Source organism: Cervus canadensis, chromosome 9 (assembly GCF_019320065.1).
Source record: "Cervus canadensis isolate Bull #8, Minnesota chromosome 9, ASM1932006v1, whole genome shotgun sequence".
Classification (NCBI taxonomy): domain Eukaryota; kingdom Metazoa; phylum Chordata; class Mammalia; order Artiodactyla; family Cervidae; genus Cervus; species Cervus canadensis.
Window position 1 is genome coordinate 29827088 of NC_057394.1, and position 19164 is coordinate 29846251.

A 19164-nucleotide genomic window follows, 5' to 3' on the forward strand; every position below is an offset into this window, starting at 1 on the left:
CAGTTTTCCAACGATACCTGAATAGGTGAGGCTTTCTCCCGGGATCACTTTCAATATTTTTGGGTGGCTGTGCTCTGGGATCCGCCCACGTTCCTCGTTCTGGCGCCACTTGCCGGGCCTGCCGGCTAGATGAACAGGTCAAGGACGCAATCACCAGTGCACCTGAGAAATAAAAGACTAAGAAAGATGGGGTTGAGAGGGACGGAGTCAGCTTGTGACTGATTCCGACGACTTTATTGAGGGGTAACATACATATATATACTAACAGGATTCACCAAATTTTAGATCAAAGACTTGTATACGTGCAGAACTGCAGATACTAGTTTTAGGAGTTTATCTTAACTCCAGCAGAGCATGGCACCAGCATCTTACAATCAGGTAAAGACTACCTAGACATAAGCCATTCACAGGAGCCCGATAATCTTATCAGAGTCAGGAAAATAGGCAAATGGTGGCTGCAGCGATTTCCTTGAGGGAGGTGAGAAAGGCCAATTTGCACTTTAACAAATCAGGGGTGGCGGGACAGAGAGGGACCTTTTGATCTCTCTCAGGGCCGAGAAGGGGCCTGAGCAGTCAGGCCGGCTCCCCGCATCTCCCCCTTTTCTTTTGACTAATGGCCATTATATCTCCCTTGAAGGAAATGGCCGCGTTTGCAAACGGGAAAACATCAGCAATCTTTTATTTATCATCTCAGATAAGCATTGACAAATGCAAGGGCCAAAACACAGCAATAACAATATGCATATAATGATGAAAATTATAGATTTCCACCAACCACTATGAAACCAGGCAGATATCTGACTCCAAATGCTGGAGTCAGAAAAATCCATAGCGGCTACTTGTTGTTTCATATCTTCTAAAGCATCAGAAACATTTGAGGAATAATCAGGAATATATACACAACACTCCATTTTTATTAAGGCACATGTTCCCCCTTGAGAGGCTGTTAGAATATCCAGAGCCATACGATTTTGTAGAATGGCTTTTCTCATCTGTTTTTGTTCTTCATTAAGAGCCTCTAAAGCTCTTATAGTACCTGTCAATGCCTGTTTTGTAAAACTGTTCAAAGCCTCTACCCTGAGCATAATATCAGTGGCTCCTAAAGAGGGCACAAAAATTGAGGCTAAATAATCATACCAATGAAAAACAGAGCATGACCACTGGGCTTTAACATAAGGTAAATTAACAGGTTGACTAATTTTTTGCTTATGAATTCTCCCAGGGGCAAACACAAACCCTAGGGTACATCTCCCCACCCATCCTACAGGGAGCCAGGGCCAAAGGTTGTATCCACAAATCCATCGAGTGTTATTTGGGGCTACCCATCTTATACCAGGGCTATTTTCCCAATCTGTCCCTGGCCAAATAACAGACTTGTTGACAATAAACGTTACATCCATTACAGTCTTACATTTGTGGGTAGGCAATAGTCCCATATGTTTCATGTGATATCCTGGAAATTCTCGGCCTCCAAATGTTGGTACATGAGTCTTTTGCTCCCAGCAAATGTCAGCAGGGGTCAGTAGCTGTCCTTTTTCAGGGGTCATCCAGAAATATTCGTCCCAAACTTGGTAGTAGTTACCCTCAAATCGATTAAAATCATTAGGAGAAGAAACAGATCTATTTTCGTAATATAAGTATGCATTAACACTCATGCATCTGCTGATTTGTCGGGAGAAGATTCCTCTGCTGTAAAGTCAGCCAACCTAATTGCTGATTCAGTGATCTCCTCCGTCTGGCGTACCAGCCTTTCCGGGAGCCAGCGCGGTGCTTCGGCGTCCTGTGGAAAAACACATACCTGACCCCTCCCCCAAATTAACACGGGATCTGGGCCATGCCAGTTATTATCCAGCGGGTCTTTCCACAAGACCATTGGCCTTTTGCTGGAAATCTGAGGGTCCCAAAATCTCTGCGCGGCTGAATGTCCTTCTTTATCTAAAATTAAAAAATTTAAAATATATAAAGCGTGATTAAGGTAATTTCTGGGTAGAAGGGGGTAGAGCTCCCCCCTCTGTATTTTTTGAAGCTGTAGTTTCAAAGTTTGATTAGCACGTTCCACGATGCCTTGACCCTGTGGATTATAAGGAATGCCTGTTTTTAGGGTGATAGAAAAAGAGGAACAAAAATTTTTGAAGGCAGAGGAGACATAGCCGGGGCCATTATCAGTTTTTAAAATCTTTGGCGTGCCTAAAACGGAAAAAGCATAAAGACAATGTGAGATAGAATGTTTTGCGGCTTCACCAGTCTGTAAGGATGCCACAATATATCCTGAAAAGGTGTCAATAGATACATGAACGTACTTTAAACGACCAAAGGAAGGGACATGAGTGATATCCATTTGCCAAAGATGATTCGGTAGAAGCCCGCGAGGATTAATGCCAAGATGTGGAACTGGAAGAAACTTAGGGCAAACAGGACAAGATTTAACAATTTGTCGTGCAGTTTCTCGAGGGATTTGAAACTGCAAACGAAGAGTATTACTATTCTGGTGATGTAGCGCATGTGATTGCTGTGCTGCTTCCACCTGTGAAAGAAAAACTCTAGTGTGAGAATCAGCCATCTGATTTCCCATAGATAGAGGTCCAGGAAGCCCAGTGTGGGCACGTAAATGTCCAAAGAAGCAGGGTAAGGTGCGCTGTTGCAGCAGAGACTGAATTGAACGTAACAAATGTTGAATGTTAGAATTCACAGTAGAAATAAAGGGAACAGTTTCTATATATTGCAAAGCATGAGCAATGTATTTGCTATCAGTAAACAAATTAAAAGACTGTGAGGAATATTGTGAGCATACTTTATGAACGGCTGAAAGTTCTACTTCTTGAGCCGATGTATAGTTCGTCTGCCAGGAGAAAGGGGTATCATTAACCACAAAGGCAGCAGTTTCATTGGAGGATCCATCAGTAAAGATCGTAAGAGCATCTTGAATAGGAACATTAGAAACATTCTTTGGAAAAATAAATGAATGCTGGCTGGCAAAATGCAAAAGTTTATCAGAAGGTAAATGATTAATAATTTGACCTGTAAAGGAGGAAAAGGCCAAAGCCCACGAGTCATTAAACTGAAAAAGCCATTCTTGCTGTTCTTTGGTATAGGGCACATAAATGTAAGCAGGATCGGCTCCCAACATTTCTCTGGAAAGACGCCTTCCTTTGGCAACGAGGAGGCTAATGAAATCAAAAAAAGGAGTAAGAACTTTTGAAGGCGATACAGGTAAATGGATCCACTGTAAGGGAGCATTTTGATATAACACTGCCGTCGGGGTATGTTTAGAGGGAAACACATATAGTCCCCACGGTTGAGAAAAATCACAGTAGGTAGCAAAATGCTGAGAGAGGGCCTTTTCAACCAATGCCAGAGCAGCTCGCCCCTCATCGTTTAGTATTCTAGGGGAGGAAGGGTCAGTTGTTGATTAAGGTTTCGAAATTGTCCTTCCTCCATTAGCATGTCAAAAGTAACCTGCAGCCCATTACGGCGGTTACGGTCTTCAATGATGTTACAGACCTCGCCGTATTTTGAGCACCACAAGAGATTAGGAGGCAAGTATTGAGATGAAAGACTTTCAATTATGGCTAGAGTAAACGGCGCAGTAGGCCCGCATTGAGTGCAAGCTTGTTTCAGTTGTTTAAAAGGCAGAGGCTCATGATACCTCTGATGATTAGCATCTTGAAAAACAGGAAAAATCATAGAATATCCCTCAAGATTTTCACCCTGTTCTCGGGCTGTTTTCACAGCCATTTGTAGTGGTGAAAGTACTGGCCTTTTTAGGCTAGATGGAACATATACTGGCGCTGTTGGAATCAAAGGCGCTTCTGCGAGAGGAGGGGGAGGGAGCGGGACCGGCGGCGGCAGCGGGTCAGGATCTAAACCGGCTATAACAGATGGCGTTTTAGAATGCAACGGCTTAGTTGTATTTATGGGCGATAAGTCTAGTTGTTCCATTCTCTGAGATATGGATGTTAGCATCTCTCTAAGTTCAGAAAAAGGGGAGCCTTGGTCTTTATTCTTTTGTTGAGTTACTATAAAGGCATCCCATCCTTCTTTGTCATGCTCAAAAGCCTGCTCTTTTAAATCGTCTTCCTCATCAGGAGAAAGTTCTGAATCTGAGTCTTGTTCTAGAGCAGTAGTCTCATTATCATTTTTTCTGGAACCTGAAACAATTGGGGAGTCATATATGTGCTCCGCTACCCGTTGGGGGGCACCTGAACACTTGGGTGTTATAAATTTCAAGGCTGTTTCAAATTTCCTACTCTCGTGTTCTGGGTTTAAACAATCTCTTATTAGAGTCCATAGAGAATAAGCATCAAGAGGAACTTTGTCTGGTCCACAGAGGGTATAAACTGTTTGAATTTGTTCTCCCACCTTTATCCAAGTTTCAAGGCTAATAGTTCCTTGCTCTGGGAACCAAGGACAAGTTTCCTCCACAAAGACAAGAAATCTTTCTAGTTTCTGTTTAGAGACAGAAATTCCTCTAGCTTTTAGCATAGTTTTTAACATAGAAACAAAGAACTGTCTACTTTTACTTTGCCCCATAATTTTTACTCTCAACTATACCCTCTCCACCCACAGTTTTCCAATGATACCTGAATAGGTGAGGCTTTCTCCCGGGATCACTTTCAATATTTTTGGGTGGCTGTGCTCTGGGATCCGCCCACGTTCCTCGTTCTGGCGCCACTTGCCGGGCCTGCCGGCTAGATGAACAGGTCAAGGACGCAATCACCAGTGCACCTGAGAAATAAAAGACTAAGAAAGATGGGGTTGAGAGGGACGGAGTCAGCTTGTGACTGATTCCGACGACTTTATTGAGGCGTAACATACATATATATACTAACAGGATTCACCAAATTTTAGATCAAAGACTTGTATACGTGCAGAACTGCAGATACTAGTTTTAGGAGTTTATCTTAACTCCAGCAGAGCATGGTACCAGCATCTTACAATCAGGTAAAGACTACCTAGACATAAGCCATTCACAGGAGCCCGATAATCTTATCAGAGTCAGGAAAATAGGCAAATGGTGGCTGCAGCGATTTCCTTGAGGGAGGTGAGAAAGGCCAATTTGCACTTTAACAAATCAGGGGTGGCGGGACAGAGAGGGACCTTTTGATCTCTCTCAGGGCCGAGAAGGGGCCTGAGCAGTCAGGCCGGCTCCCCGCAAGAAGCCATACAAAACAGAACAGCAAAACCAAACATCTGCTTTTCTTAGACTATTTCTAAATACATTATAAATGCAACAGAATATATACAATTATATTTCTTCAGTATAGTCATAGATTCAAATTTCTTCAGGCTTTTTAATAGTTTGCTACTTGTATATTTTATCCCTTTATTATTGGTATGTTTCCACACTTCAACATTGTCAATATTCCACAATAAAAATTTTCATGCATGTAGCTTTATTAAGCTGAATAATTTCCTTAAAGCAAATTCTCAGTAGTGCATCAAAGTTTGTGGGAATCTTTATTATTTTGATAGATATTAAAATCCTATCCATTCTATTTAACAATGTATAAATATTGTAAAAAATAAAATATTACAAAGAGTTTACCACAGAAAAACAATATTGACATATTAAGTTTTATTTTCAAGACAAAATAATTTTTAAATACTGTGTTTTAAAACATGTCCATTTCCTCTATTTAAGTAAATAATATATATGGCAAACTTTTAATTTGCTATTTTTTAGTTTATATAATCAGTGAATTACTTGCCAATAAAAAGGATTTTTTATTGATTCAATCCTCATTTGTCCTTTCAATATTAAGTCATTACTCTAATTTTTAGTTAAGATTTAAATAAAAATTATATAAACATCAATTTCTTATTTCATCTATTTTACACTATGCTTCACAGACTTTTACTTCATAGAATAAATGTATCAACCACACATCCCCATCACCATCTTTTTTTCCTTCTTTATTGTCTCTCTTTAATAAAGTCAAATTTAACTATAATTTTATGTTGTCCTGCTAGCAATATTTTAACTTTAGCTTAGGAACTTAATTATAACATCAGTTATATCCAAGCTTTGTCCACAGGTTTATTTCAATCATTGAAAAGTAATTAGCAGATATTCACTAAAATGTGTCTATGTATATTTTCACTGTAAAATCACATAGTAATAGGATTACACTTTCTCTGTAGATTAATATGATTTATTTTTTTTGCATATGCTCTCTTACTGAAAAGCAGGATGTAGTACACACACACACACACACACACACACACATATAGTGAATGCATATAATATATACATATTATATGGGTACAAAAGTAATTGTAGTTTCAGACCTTAAATTTTAGATCATTATAACTAGACTCAAACACATTTTTATTAATCAAAATAGAAACCATTACAATCAGCACATTTTTGCCAAAAAGAAATGTTTGTTTATTCCTGTATCATGAAAATCCTTGCTTCAGGATTCAACAAAACTCTTGGAAAATATTTTCTGCCTCCTGCTGGTTGTGAAAGTGTTTTCCCTGCAAAAAGTCGTCGAGATGCTTGAAGAAATGGTAGTCAGTTGGCAAGAGGTCAGGTGAATGTGGCAGGTGAGACAGAACTTCGTAGCCCAATTTGTTCAACTTTTGAAGCGTTAGTTGTGCAACATGCAGTAGAGTGTTGTCATGGAGAAGAATTGGGCCTTTTCTGTAGACCAATGCCAACTGCAGGCATTGCAGCTTTCACTGCATCTCATCAATTTGCTGAGCTTACTTTTCAGATGTAATGTTTTCACTGGGATCCAGAAGCTGTAGTGGGTCAGACCAGCTCAGACCATCCAACAGTGACCGTGACCTTTTCTTGGTGCAAGTTTGGCTTTGGGAAGGGCTTTGGAGCTTCTTGGTCCAACCATTGAGCTGATCACTGGCAGTTGTTGTATAAAATCCACTTTTTGTTGCATGTCAAAATCCGATGGACAGATTGTTCATTATTGTTGTGGAGAAAAAGAGAAGATGACACTTCAAAATGAAGATAATTTTGATTTGTGGTCACTGATGAGGCATGCACATATCAAACATTTTCCACCTTTCTACTTTTCTTCACATGCTGAACAACCGTAGAATGGTCGACACTGAGTTATTTGGCAACATCTTCTGTAGTTGCAAGAGGATCAGTTTTGATGATTGTCTCAGTTGTCATTGTCAACTTCTGATGGCTGGCCACTGTGCTCTTCATCTTCAAAGCTCTTGTCTCCTCTGCAAAACTTCTTGAACCACCACTGCATTATACATTCCTTAGCAGTTCCTGAGCCAAATGTGTTGTTTATATTGTTGATGTCCTGTTTAGCGCAGTAAGCACTAGCCATGCACAGATGTTGAACATGTGAAATGTAGCTAAACCAAATAGCAAAAATATCAGAATATTAATTTCAATAAAACATTCTGTTTGAACCTTATATTTTCAAAATATTATTTGAGCATATGAAATGATTAATGATGCTTTGCTTTTTTTATATGCTACATATTGAAAATCCAGGGTGCATTTAGCATAAAAAAATATAAAATATCTCATTAATCATTTTATATTGATTCCATTGTTTCTTTTTACTGTTTTTTTTTAATGTGGATCCTGAAAATTTATAAATTATCTATGTGATTTTCATTATATTTCTATTGAACAGCACTAACTCTGAGCACTTAACCTTTCTAAGGGGTATTTCCTTCTTATAATGATATCTTCTTATTTGTAAAGTGTGGTTCATTATCACTTTAATACAATTAGAGTTGTATTACTTAATTAGATTAGCTTATTATTACCTAATATAGGCCAAGACTGTTATCTTTGCACCACAGAATGGAATAAAGTAAGTCTTTGCTCTGCTGTAAATATAACAGAAATGGAGACACATAGTTGTGGTTTTATCTGTTGAAGCCACTACCTAGTACAAAGTCTTCACCTGTTCATTGATTTTGTTTCTCAACTTCCATCTGTTGTGTTGTTTTTTATGTGCTCAGCTGTCTGACTCTTTGTGACCCAGTGGACCACAGCCCCCAGGCTCCTCTATCCATAGAATTTCAGGCAAGAATACTGGAGTGGGTTGCCATTTCCTCCTCCAGGGGATCTTCCAGACCTAGAGATTGAACCCGTGTCTCAAGGTGGTTTCTGCATTGGCAGGCAGATTCTTTACTGTTGAGTCACATGGGAAGCTATGTATTTATAAATTGAGATATATTTCCAAGATCATTATTGTATAATGCCTGACTGAAAAGTAAACATTAATTAATTATGTATGTGGATCGCTGGTTGCTTTGACACATAAGTAGTTTTAAACAAATCACAGATTCAAGAAACTTATGTTAATACAAAGAGATGCTAAACCTGAACTTTTGGTATTTCAAATGATGAATTTCCAGGGGAAATCTGAGCACCACAGATTACTGAATATTTTACATATTCAACTCAATTCTTAAAATTCTGAATCAAAACTTTGGAACTTTAAGATATTTATCAAATTTCTGATAATATTCAATGGGGGAGTATTTTGCAGCTTGCTGAGATAAAAAAATAATAATAACAAGAAAAGCTCTTAGATTTTACTTGGTAAAACTCCAAATTATTAATGCACTTGATTGAAACAACAGACACTATTAGGGAAGTAAATAGGAAGGCTTTTAATTTCTATATACTAAGTCACGGACTTCCCTTTAAGATTTTATTAAACTGTATTTTTTTTTAATTTATGTTTTCAAAGGATAACTTACCCAAAATCAAGGAACAGTGGTCATTCTGATATGTAATCTAGTGATTTTCTTCTATACTTAAATGTGTTCAACATTTTCATTAACTTCACGCAAACTTACCTTTAAACAAAGTAAGCTATTTAGGTATATCACTTTTCCAACCTTAATTGCATCTCACATACTAAATTCATCCTTCAAATAGCTTCTTCAAGGGCAGGGTTAGTGAAGTATGGCACTCAGGCCAATATGGTTATTTTTTGTAAATAATCTTTTTTTTTTTTTTTTTTTAAGAACACTGTCAACATCCTTTGCCCTTTTTCTACCTTTCTTTTCTTTTTCCTTATTTTTTTTTAAATTAAACATATTGTCTATGACTGTTTTAACCCTACAACAGTAGACTTTAGTAGTTCTGACAGATAATTTCTAACCTGTAAAGCCTGAAACATTTCCTTTTTGACCATTATCACAAAAAGCTTAAAGACTTCTATCCTAAAGGGAGATTTTGCTTGTCCAGATGAGGCTCCTATTTATTCTTCCTTAATCTTACCGTTGCTACCCGTACATATCTGTATCAAAGCAGGCATCTTCCTGTCTCCAAATTATCTTCTATATTTATTTGTGTTCCTTAGCAGAAAACCTAATATATAACACCTGTAAGATAAACAGGTGCTTAATGAATGTGTTTGATATATAAGATAGGGAGAATCATTATAAAGGTGTATGTGAACATATTATTTTCCCTGTTGAAGGAGTTCATTGCTCAAGTCTTAATTGGGTTCATTTATTCTATAACTCTATGCTATTTTGGAGAAGGGCATGGCAACCAACTCCAGTATTCTTGCCTGGAGAATCACATGGACAGAGAAGCCTGGCAGGCTACCGTCCATGAGGTCACACAGAGTCGGACATGACTGAGCGACTTAGTACACCGGCTATACTATTTAATCTATCTTATTATGTTGAATAGAAAAAAAAAACATGAAAAACTTAGGTTTGTAGAATAACTTAATAATTGTTTGGACTGTATATTGCTCAGTTATATGGACCAAGCACTCAACCACTAAGACTTTTCTCTGCTCAACTGAAGTTTCTCGAATAGGTCAACTTTTCTGCCTTCTGTCATTGTATTGACCTTCAGTATACGTGATCTACTCTGATAATTTCCTCCTGAATGACTTTCTAAAGCTGATATTAATGACAGCTGTTATATATTAGTTAATTAATTCTACAATTGTGTTTTGAGTAAATACAAGGTACCGGGTACAGTGGTAATGTTTCACATGTGTGACCTCATTTAAATCCATAAATCAGTATGAATTGAACCTGAACCTGGGAGAAGTTGCACAGATTAGAATTTACAGAGGCTCTATTTAAATCGAAATTGTCTGACTCCCCATCTTCTGCACTTAAACACAACTCATATTATTTCTGAATCACAGCTATTTCAGAGTATCTGGCAAGACTACCAGGAAATTTTAACAAACAGAGCTATTAAGATAATTGTCTAAATGGGTTGAATCAATCAATCAGCTCTTAGTTATTTAAAGGTTGCTTATTTGGCTCTTTATTCTCTCCCTTTTCCTCTGGCTTCCTGCCTATGGCCATTTCATTGCTCTTTAGCACTTTCATTAGAGAGTTGGCATGAAAAGAAAAAAGAAAAAAAAAAAGATGAAAACTAAATGAGGCTATTTGAATTTCCCAATGGGGTTAGCAGTTTTTAAATATTCCTTCAGGGGAGTATGCAGCAGTGTAGGTGATCTCTCTTCCTCATCCAGAAGGTCGTTTACCATATTTAAGCTTATCCTTTTTGTTGCTCAGAAATTAGGAATGTGTAAATCCAAATGATTTTATTTGAAAATGCTGCAAAATTTGCCTTTTCAAAATGTTTGCAAGTTTCAATAATACAGCAGTTTGATTGAGTATTTAATTAGTTTTGATTGGTGCATTTTATTTTCACTATGTTTTTATTTCATTTTTTTCATTAAATCATTTTATTAAGAAGTCTTTCACCTATGAAATCTGCCAGTTCACATTGAGTCATTTCATATGGTTTTTAGTAGCTATCCTGAGTGGGGCAGCTATTAATATAAATCAATTTTAAAGCACACTTATCCTATAATAAGATCTCATATGCCCATTTACCGTAAATATCCAATCTTATCCCAGCCCTAGGCGCCTGCTAATCTGTTTTCTTTCTCTATAAATTTGCCTCTCCTGACTGTGTAATATAAATGGAATCATGTAATACATTATTTCCTGTGTCCACATTTAACATAAGGTAGACTGACATCCATCCAAGATATAGCAAGTTTCAGTGGCTTGTTCCTTTTCAACGCTAAATAGTATACCATCTTGTCAGTATACAACATTGGGTATATCTGTTTACCAGTTGACAGATATTTGGATTGTTTAATTTGATCTATTGTGAATAATGATGCCTGAATAGCCACGTTTCTTTGCATAAGCATATGTTTCACTTTCCTAGGTTACCTAACTATAAGTGAAATTTTGAGTCATGTATTAGTTTTATTTATATCTTTTTGAGAAACTACCAAATTGTTTTCTAAAGTGGCCTGTAATTTACATTTATACACTAACATAGTTTGTTTATCTGCTTGGTTTAAAATAATGATGTTAATATTATCTTTCAGTATACATTTTTCTATAGCAATTCCTAAGAAAATTATGTATAAAATAGTGCTAATTATTTGAAAAAGTAACAAATCTAATTTTGTAGAATAAGGCATACATTTACAAATAATGTGTTATATTTCTATACAAAATTTGATCTGAGAATCTCATGGTACCTGATAAAATTTTAACAATTAACTGTATTTGGAAGGAATATAAAACTCAAGGAGAAAGTTTGCATATTCATTCAACCTACAGCTGAAATAACTTTAAGGGAGTCTCTGTATTATATGTGTAGTGATTTTAAAAGACAGCAGGCCCAAAAGAAGTCATTTGTGCTAAGCCCTCCTGACTAAACTGAGATTTAATAACCTAATCTAATGGCAACTCCAGCCTCTCTCATAATGCAAGCTTAACCAGTCAGTTTGGAATGATTTGGTCAGCACTAGTGAGGTAATCCCCTCTGATAGACTCCTGCCTTCCCCCCAAAAAAGGTGACTTTGCCTGAAACTATCCACTCTTTTGCTCCTCAGAGTTCCTCAGAACTCTTCACTTTCTGCTAGATGAAATACTGCCTAATTTGTGAATGGCTGACTAGAGTCAATAAGATATTTAAATTGTATTCTGTTCAATTCTATTATTTAGCAGTGCCATTAGGAACAGTAATAAATAGTATTGTAAGTGGAGTATTTTACTACCGAAGGACAGAAATCTAAAAACGCTTTTGGTCTGCCAGTGACAAAGTCAGATTTATAAGACAACATTTTTACATTAAAAAATATAAACTTTGCTGAGGGAAATCTTATTTAAAGACAATGGAGAGAAACCCAAAACATCCAGGAACTGGGGGATGTATAGCATTTGAAAGATGACTCATGTTAATTTGAGGGCTCACTATTGTGTGCGGGGGGACAGCTATATCCTTTTTTATAATAGATACACTATAAATATAAAGACAGGTTGAAAGCTAAAGAGTAGAAATTGGCCTAACATGCTGACAATAAACACAAGAACCTCAATGTGGTAATACCAAAAAGAGACAATGTAGTTCCTAGGATATAGAGTATTAACATAAAAAATGTAACTATTTATGTGTGCTAAGTAGGTTTAGTCATGTCTGAGACCCCATGGACTATAGCTGACCAGGTTCCTCTATCCATGGGATTCTCCAGGCAAGAATGGGTAGCTATTCCCTTCTCCAGGGGATCTTCCTCACCCAGGGATCGAACCTGAGTCTCTTGACATCTCTTGCATTGGCAGGCGGCTTCTTTAACACCACCTTCATCATGAGAACATAATAAACATAAACATTATATACAGATTGAAAAGTCCACAGTCATAGTTAGGGAAATGAATATCCATCTCACAGTGAATGATAAGCTGCTGTAAATTAAAAAAAAAAATTTGTATAGATGTTGATAATTGAATAATTCCATCAACCAACTTGAACTCATTGATGTTTCTAGAATATGTTATCAAACATCTGTGGAATACATGTTATTTTCATGTGCACCTAGCTGGGCCATTAACCAAATCTCAAAAACTAAAACTAAAAATAAAAATTAATGTTAAATTGTTTGATTAAATTGATGTTAAAAATAATTTAACCCAAAGTACTCCTAAATAATGAAAAGTTATACAATAATCTTTAAATAGTCATGCATTTAAACAAAAATTAAAAGGGAAATTAGAAAATATGTCAAACATCATAATAATAAAACACCAGAAAAAAATTCCCTGCAGCTATGAACTGAACTGGACTGTTCCAAGTCATCTTTGCATCTCACTTCTGTGCTCCCTAATTAATCTTCCAATAAATATTCAGGGTTGATTTCCTTTAGGATTGACTGATTTGATCTCCTTGCTGTCCAAGGGATGCTCCAAAGTCTCCAGACTCTCAAAACTCTCCAGCACCACATTTCAAAAGAATCAGTTCTTCCGCGCTCAGGCTTCAAGTTCCAACTCTCACATCCATATATAACTACCGGAGAAACCATAGATTTAAATAGATGGACCTTTATCAGCAAAGTGATGTCTTTGTTTTTTAACATGCTTTCTATCATATGATCCAGCAACTTCACTATTTAGTATTTACTAACAGGAGTCAAAAACTTAGGTCCACACATGTACCAGCACACAGATGTCTACAGCAGATTATTTATAACTGCCAAAACTTTGAAACAACCAACATAGGCTTTAGTAGATGAATGGATAAATAAACTATAGTCTATTAAGACAATGGAATATTATTTAGTGCTAAAAAGAAATGAGCTAGTAAAGCCATGAAGACTTGAGAAACCCTAAATGACTGTTAGAAAGTGAAAGAAGCCAGTCTGAAAGGCTATGTTATATATAATTTCAACTACATGACATTTTGGAGGAGGTATGACAACAATAAAAGGTCATTGGTTTCCAGAGGTGTGGGTAGAGAGATGAATAGGTAGAAGACAGAGGGAGGATTTTAAAGGCAGTGAAAATACTCTGTATGATATTATAACAATGGGTATCATTATACTTTTGTCCAAACCTTCAAAATGTACAGCATCAAGAGTGAATCCTAAGGTAAACTATAGACCTTAGGTGATTGTGATGTGTCAATGAAGATTCATCATTGGGGGGAAAAAAAAAATAATGTACCGTTCTACTGAGTGATGTTGATAATACGAGAGGCTATTCATGTGTGAGGACAGGTGTATGTGGGGAGCCTCTCTACATCCTTTAATTTCAGTGTGAATCTAAAACTGCTGTTAAGTAAAATGTTTATAGAAGAAATATGAAGTGGTGCTTTACACACTTTGGAAAGTAAAGGCTGCCTTTTGGTTTCCTTTTGTGGAAATGTGGTCTAAACACTTTTAAGAAGATAATTTTCTTTTTTTTAACCTGTGAAATATTTATAGTCATATCCCTGCAATTGACTTGTGAGCTCACGTATCAGCTTTCTAATTCATAATCCTCCCCTGCCTTTACATCCTCCACTTGCTTGGTAAGGCATGGCATGTTTCTATCAGCTGCTTCTCTATTAATATCTACTGTTTATAAAGTGGACATTCTAGAAACATTAATGCATCTGTATATAATATGCATAAACCAAGCTTAATTGAAATATTATTCTTTCTGAACATATGATGCCTATTCTCCCTGCCACCCCCTCAAAAAAAAGTTTTATGATAAAATGCACTTCACTTAGAAACACAACTGACTCTTTCAATAATGTCTGCACGATACTGGTTTCCACAGGCCAATTATTTAGTTTTTGGCTATAGTTTCAAAAGATATGGCTGTTTCAGCTGGTGATAATCACATAAATATGTCACTTTTTTCAGATACTTATCACTATCAAGATAATTCATCCAGACTATAACAGTTCATACTTCTCATTTTTCTAATGCTTTTATATATGCTAACTTGCATGTCTTACAGGGAACCATATAACTTCGAGCTGCTCTTACAGCTCATAAAAGCTAATTAATAATTCCACATTGGCGGAAGAACATTCTTACTCACATCCACTTATCCTCCATCAGATTTGCCACAGAATTAAATGAAGAACATGCAGACATTGCATCTTGTCCAAAAATCTGGAAAATATTTAAATTTATTTTCAAAGAGAAATGTCTGTCTTGAGATTACAGGATTGGGCAATTATTCCCCTGTCCAAAAGTAAATGTGCACAAGTAGATCAGATTGATGTATTGTATTAATTGAGTTTTCACAGAGTTCCGGAGACATATAATACATCCTCAGTGTTATTCACATTTTGTAATATAACTTTTTATTATGAAAAAAGTCATAAATAACTGTCACTTTTTTGCACAACATAGTCATATTATTTATCTTGTAGTTAGTGTAATATAGCAATCTTACTCTTCTCGTACACATACAATCTCTCAAGAATTATACTACGTCTATTTCCTAGCTGAGTGTTATATGTAACTGCACATTTCAACTCTATAGATCTTAAAGGGAAAATTTCATTGTTCAGATGGATTGATTGGGATATAACATATATCCAACCAATATTTACTATGCAGTATCATGGAAAACTCTGGGTATCAGAAATACTTAAGTTCAAATTCCTGTTTTTTTGTTTATAATATACATAGACTTGATCCAGTTAAAATAACTTATAACCTCAGTTCCTTGTCAAAAATGAAGATAATGATTTTAAAAAGTTTGTGGAAATCATGTGAGATATAATATGTGAATTATTAATAGCACAGCATTAGCAAAATGTTGCTCGTGGTAACTATTATTGTTGTGGACTAGACACTTGGCAGGTATTGGGTATACATAGTCATCTTCAGTGCCACCAAGGAATCCACAGATGGAGGTGGGAGGACATGTGTACAAATAATTACAATATACTCTGCTTCATTTCTCCAAAATGAGATTGCACTAGTGAGTTGACTGCGTTAACCAACTTATCGTTGATGTCTCATAGATTTTCAGTACATTTGGAATTGAATTTCTTTGGGCTTCCCAGGTGGCACTAGTGATAAAGAACTCACCTGCCAATGCAGGTAGACATAAGAGACTTGGATTCAGTCCCTGGATTGGAAAGATCCCCTGGAGGAGAGCATAGCAACCCACTCTAGCATTATTTTCTGGAGAATCTCATGGACAGAGGAGCCTGGTGGGCTACAGTCTTTAGGGTCACAAAGAGTCAGACATGATGGTAGCGACTTAGCATGCATGTATACATGAGGAAGGGAAAATGATCATTTTGTATGGATTTTGCCAGCAATTTGACATAGCATTATCCATTAAGAAGACCTATCTTTTTTGCCATGGCATTGTGGTGTCATTTTTGTTATGAGTAGGTTGACAAAAACATACTTGCTTCTCTTACCGAATTCTGTTCTATTGTATTTGTTAACATACACAGCCTTCTGTCAAACATCATCTTTATTATAATTCTTTAAAACAGATATTAATTTGTGGTTGTATAAACCTGACAGTTTTTTTTTTCTTCTTCAAAATTGACTTGGAAATTCTTTGTATTTTGCATTCTGATATGCATTTGGCAAGCACCTTGGCAATATCCACAAAAATCATATGAGAATTTTATTGGGATTGCATTGAGAGCATAGATCACTTTGGGGAAAGCTGACATATTTTCAGTATTGGATGTTATAATAAATAAATACTGTGCATAGCTTCGTTTGTTCTGGTCCTTGTTGAATACTTTTCAAGATATCCTGTCATTTTAAATACTAAAGTATGAGATGATCATTGTTCTGTATCAGACATCAACTTGATTCCCCTTCAGTAGAGGACTCTGGCCCAAGATGTTGAGAGGGCTGTTAGCCTTTTTCAGAATTTCCTTACCAGCAGATTGCTTGCTTGTTCCGTGTTGCATCTCTTACTAGCGTGGCCCATATTCAATGTGTATTCTTTGTAAAAACCCGACCCTCTTAGGTACTTATGTCTATTCTGTATGACCCTTCCAGCTCCACTATCCCTTATGGGAATAGCCATGGGCAACACGTGGCCTTCATTGAAACCCTCCTTCTTATCTTTTTCTTCCCCAAGTGTTAATTTAAAGGACAATCCACAACAGACATCATGCATGTTGGAATATCTATCTTAGAAGAATCTTTGTGGAGAACCTAATCTGCAGCGTTAGTACACAGAATAATTAAGACACCTAATGGTAAAATGGGACACTGCATCTGGGTCAGTCAAAAATATGATTACTGGATGGTAAGTGGAACACAGGTAAACTCTGACAAAAGGTGTCGTCCATTTGCTAAAACAATCACTGGTGATTTGCAGTTCTTTCAGGGTCAACAGGAATGATTTAAGGGGTGTGATATATCAGTTCTTAGAGAAAATGCAGAAATTATAATAATAACAACAGTAAATTTAAGTGGTTATTGCTAAGATCCACTGACACTATAGATAAGGGTAACAAATGGCTGAAGGGTATTAATTTCCAAGAGAAAGCTAAGTGTGAACATCAGACAGCTTTCTGGGTAGCATTCAACGTGGTCTTTAACTAGTACAGCTGAAATACAGAAAAAGCTGAGCAACAGGAACAACACTTAATAGAGTGCCTGTGCTCCAAATAAATTTTTATCCCCAGTAAAACAAGGTCAGCTCTGATAAGATCAGCACCATGATTGGGGATGCATTAACCCAAATTCCCAGGTTTTTCTGAAATCTCTGAGTATATTAGAAGTGACCCAAACCTTTCTACTAAGAACATGTATCCCTACCTTCCTTATCACATTGTGGAAGCCTCTCTGAAAGATAACACGTGCATTTTGGAAATGACCCTTTGTCTTTTTTTCTTGGCAACTAGGTCTATAAATAAGATTAAGCTTCAAAATAATTATAATTAGCCTAGAGAGGAAATACTGGACCTCATAAAGAACTATAGGAAATTAAGTCACAAAGAATTGGCAGTTCCTGGGTAGGTTTGGATCTGAGGATGCTTTATAAAGTGGGACAGAACGTAAGTGTGGAGAAGAGAGAATTTATCATTTTGGAGGTGATTAACTAGATACAAGATTTAGTATCCTGGTTAAAGTCCAGGAAAATAAAGCAAATTCATGACTGTGATGATTACTGGAGATAATGACAAATTTGTGTCTCATGCAAAGAATAGGTAGAATAACAAAAACGCCTTTTCTGATGGTACACCATGATGAAGGCACAGATGTCGCTGAAGTATTCAGTACTGATTTTTCTCTCTGGGTCAAGCCTTACCTTTGGAGTGGCAAAGGCAGGAACACTGGAAACAAGAGGCATAAAGGACCACACATAATAATAATAATGGTGGCTGTGATTAACTGTTAGAAGATCAGTTCAGATTAGTCATTCAGTTGTGTCCAACTCTTTGTAATCCCATGGACTGCAGCACGCCAGACTTCCCTGTCCATCACCAACTCCAGGAGCTTGCTGAGATGCATGTCCATCAAGTTGGCGATGCCATCCAACCAACCCATTCTCTGTCGTCCCCTTCTCCTCCTGCTTTCAATATTTCCCAGCATCAGGGTCTTTTCCAAGGAGTCAGTTCTTTGCATCAGGTGGCCAAAGTATTGGAGCTTCAGCTTCAGCATCAGTCTTTCCAGTGAATATTCAGGATTGATTTCCTTTAGAATTGAGTGGTTTGATCTCTTTGCAGTCCAAGAGACTTTCAGGAGCTTTCTCCAACACCACAGTTCAAAAGCATCAATTCTTTGGCAATCAGCTTTCTTTATGGTTCAACTCTCACATCCGTACATGACTACTGGAAAAATCATAGCTTTGACTAGACAGTTGTCAGCAAAGTAATATCTCTACTTTTTAATATGCTGTCTAGGTTTGTCATAGCTTTTTCTTCCAAGGAGCAAGCATCTTTTAATTTCATAGCTGAGATCACCATCTGCAGTGATTTTAGACCCCAAGAAAATAAAGTCTGTCACTGTTTCCACTGTTTCCCTATCTATTTGCCTTGAAGTGATGCGACAGGGCGCCATGATCTTAGTTTTGTGAATGTGGACTCTTAAGCCAGCTTTTTCACTCTCCTATTTCATGTTCATCAGGATGGACAGAATTATCTAAAGCTCATAAAAAAGAAACAGCAGGAGAGGTATAACCCACAAAGAGTTATGGAAGCAATAGAACATAATATTTGTGGAGTCAAATAGAAATGAGCAAGAGTATTCCTTATCAAATAAAAACAATCAAAGATTTTCAGGATGTTGAGGGTAGTCACCAGGCTTTGAGATCCAAGCTGATTTATAAACTCAGACACAATAAATGAGTGAGAGAAGAAGCTAAGTCAAATGTATATGGAAGTTATCCACCCAGTCTTTTCCCAAAGGGACCAACATTTACTCAGTAATTATGCATTGGGGAAAGAAGAAA

General features: G+C 36.8%; 1 protein-coding gene across 1 annotated transcript; it reads right to left on the minus strand.

Annotated features, from left to right (window-relative positions):
• Positions 1-483: 483 nt before the first annotated feature.
• Positions 484-1655, minus strand: LOC122447250 (endogenous retrovirus group PABLB member 1 Env polyprotein-like). The gene has a single exon (XM_043477782.1). It carries the CDS (start codon positions 1653-1655, stop codon positions 621-623), a length of 1035 nt encoding a protein of 344 aa, XP_043333717.1. The 3' UTR covers positions 484-620.
• Positions 1656-19164: the final 17509 nt, after the last annotated feature.

What these genes read in the sequence shown, in the direction of transcription:
- LOC122447250 (XM_043477782.1), bottom strand. Translation starts at nt 1,655, where the DNA reads ATGAGTGTTAATGCATACTTATATTACGAAAATAGATCTGTTTCTTCT.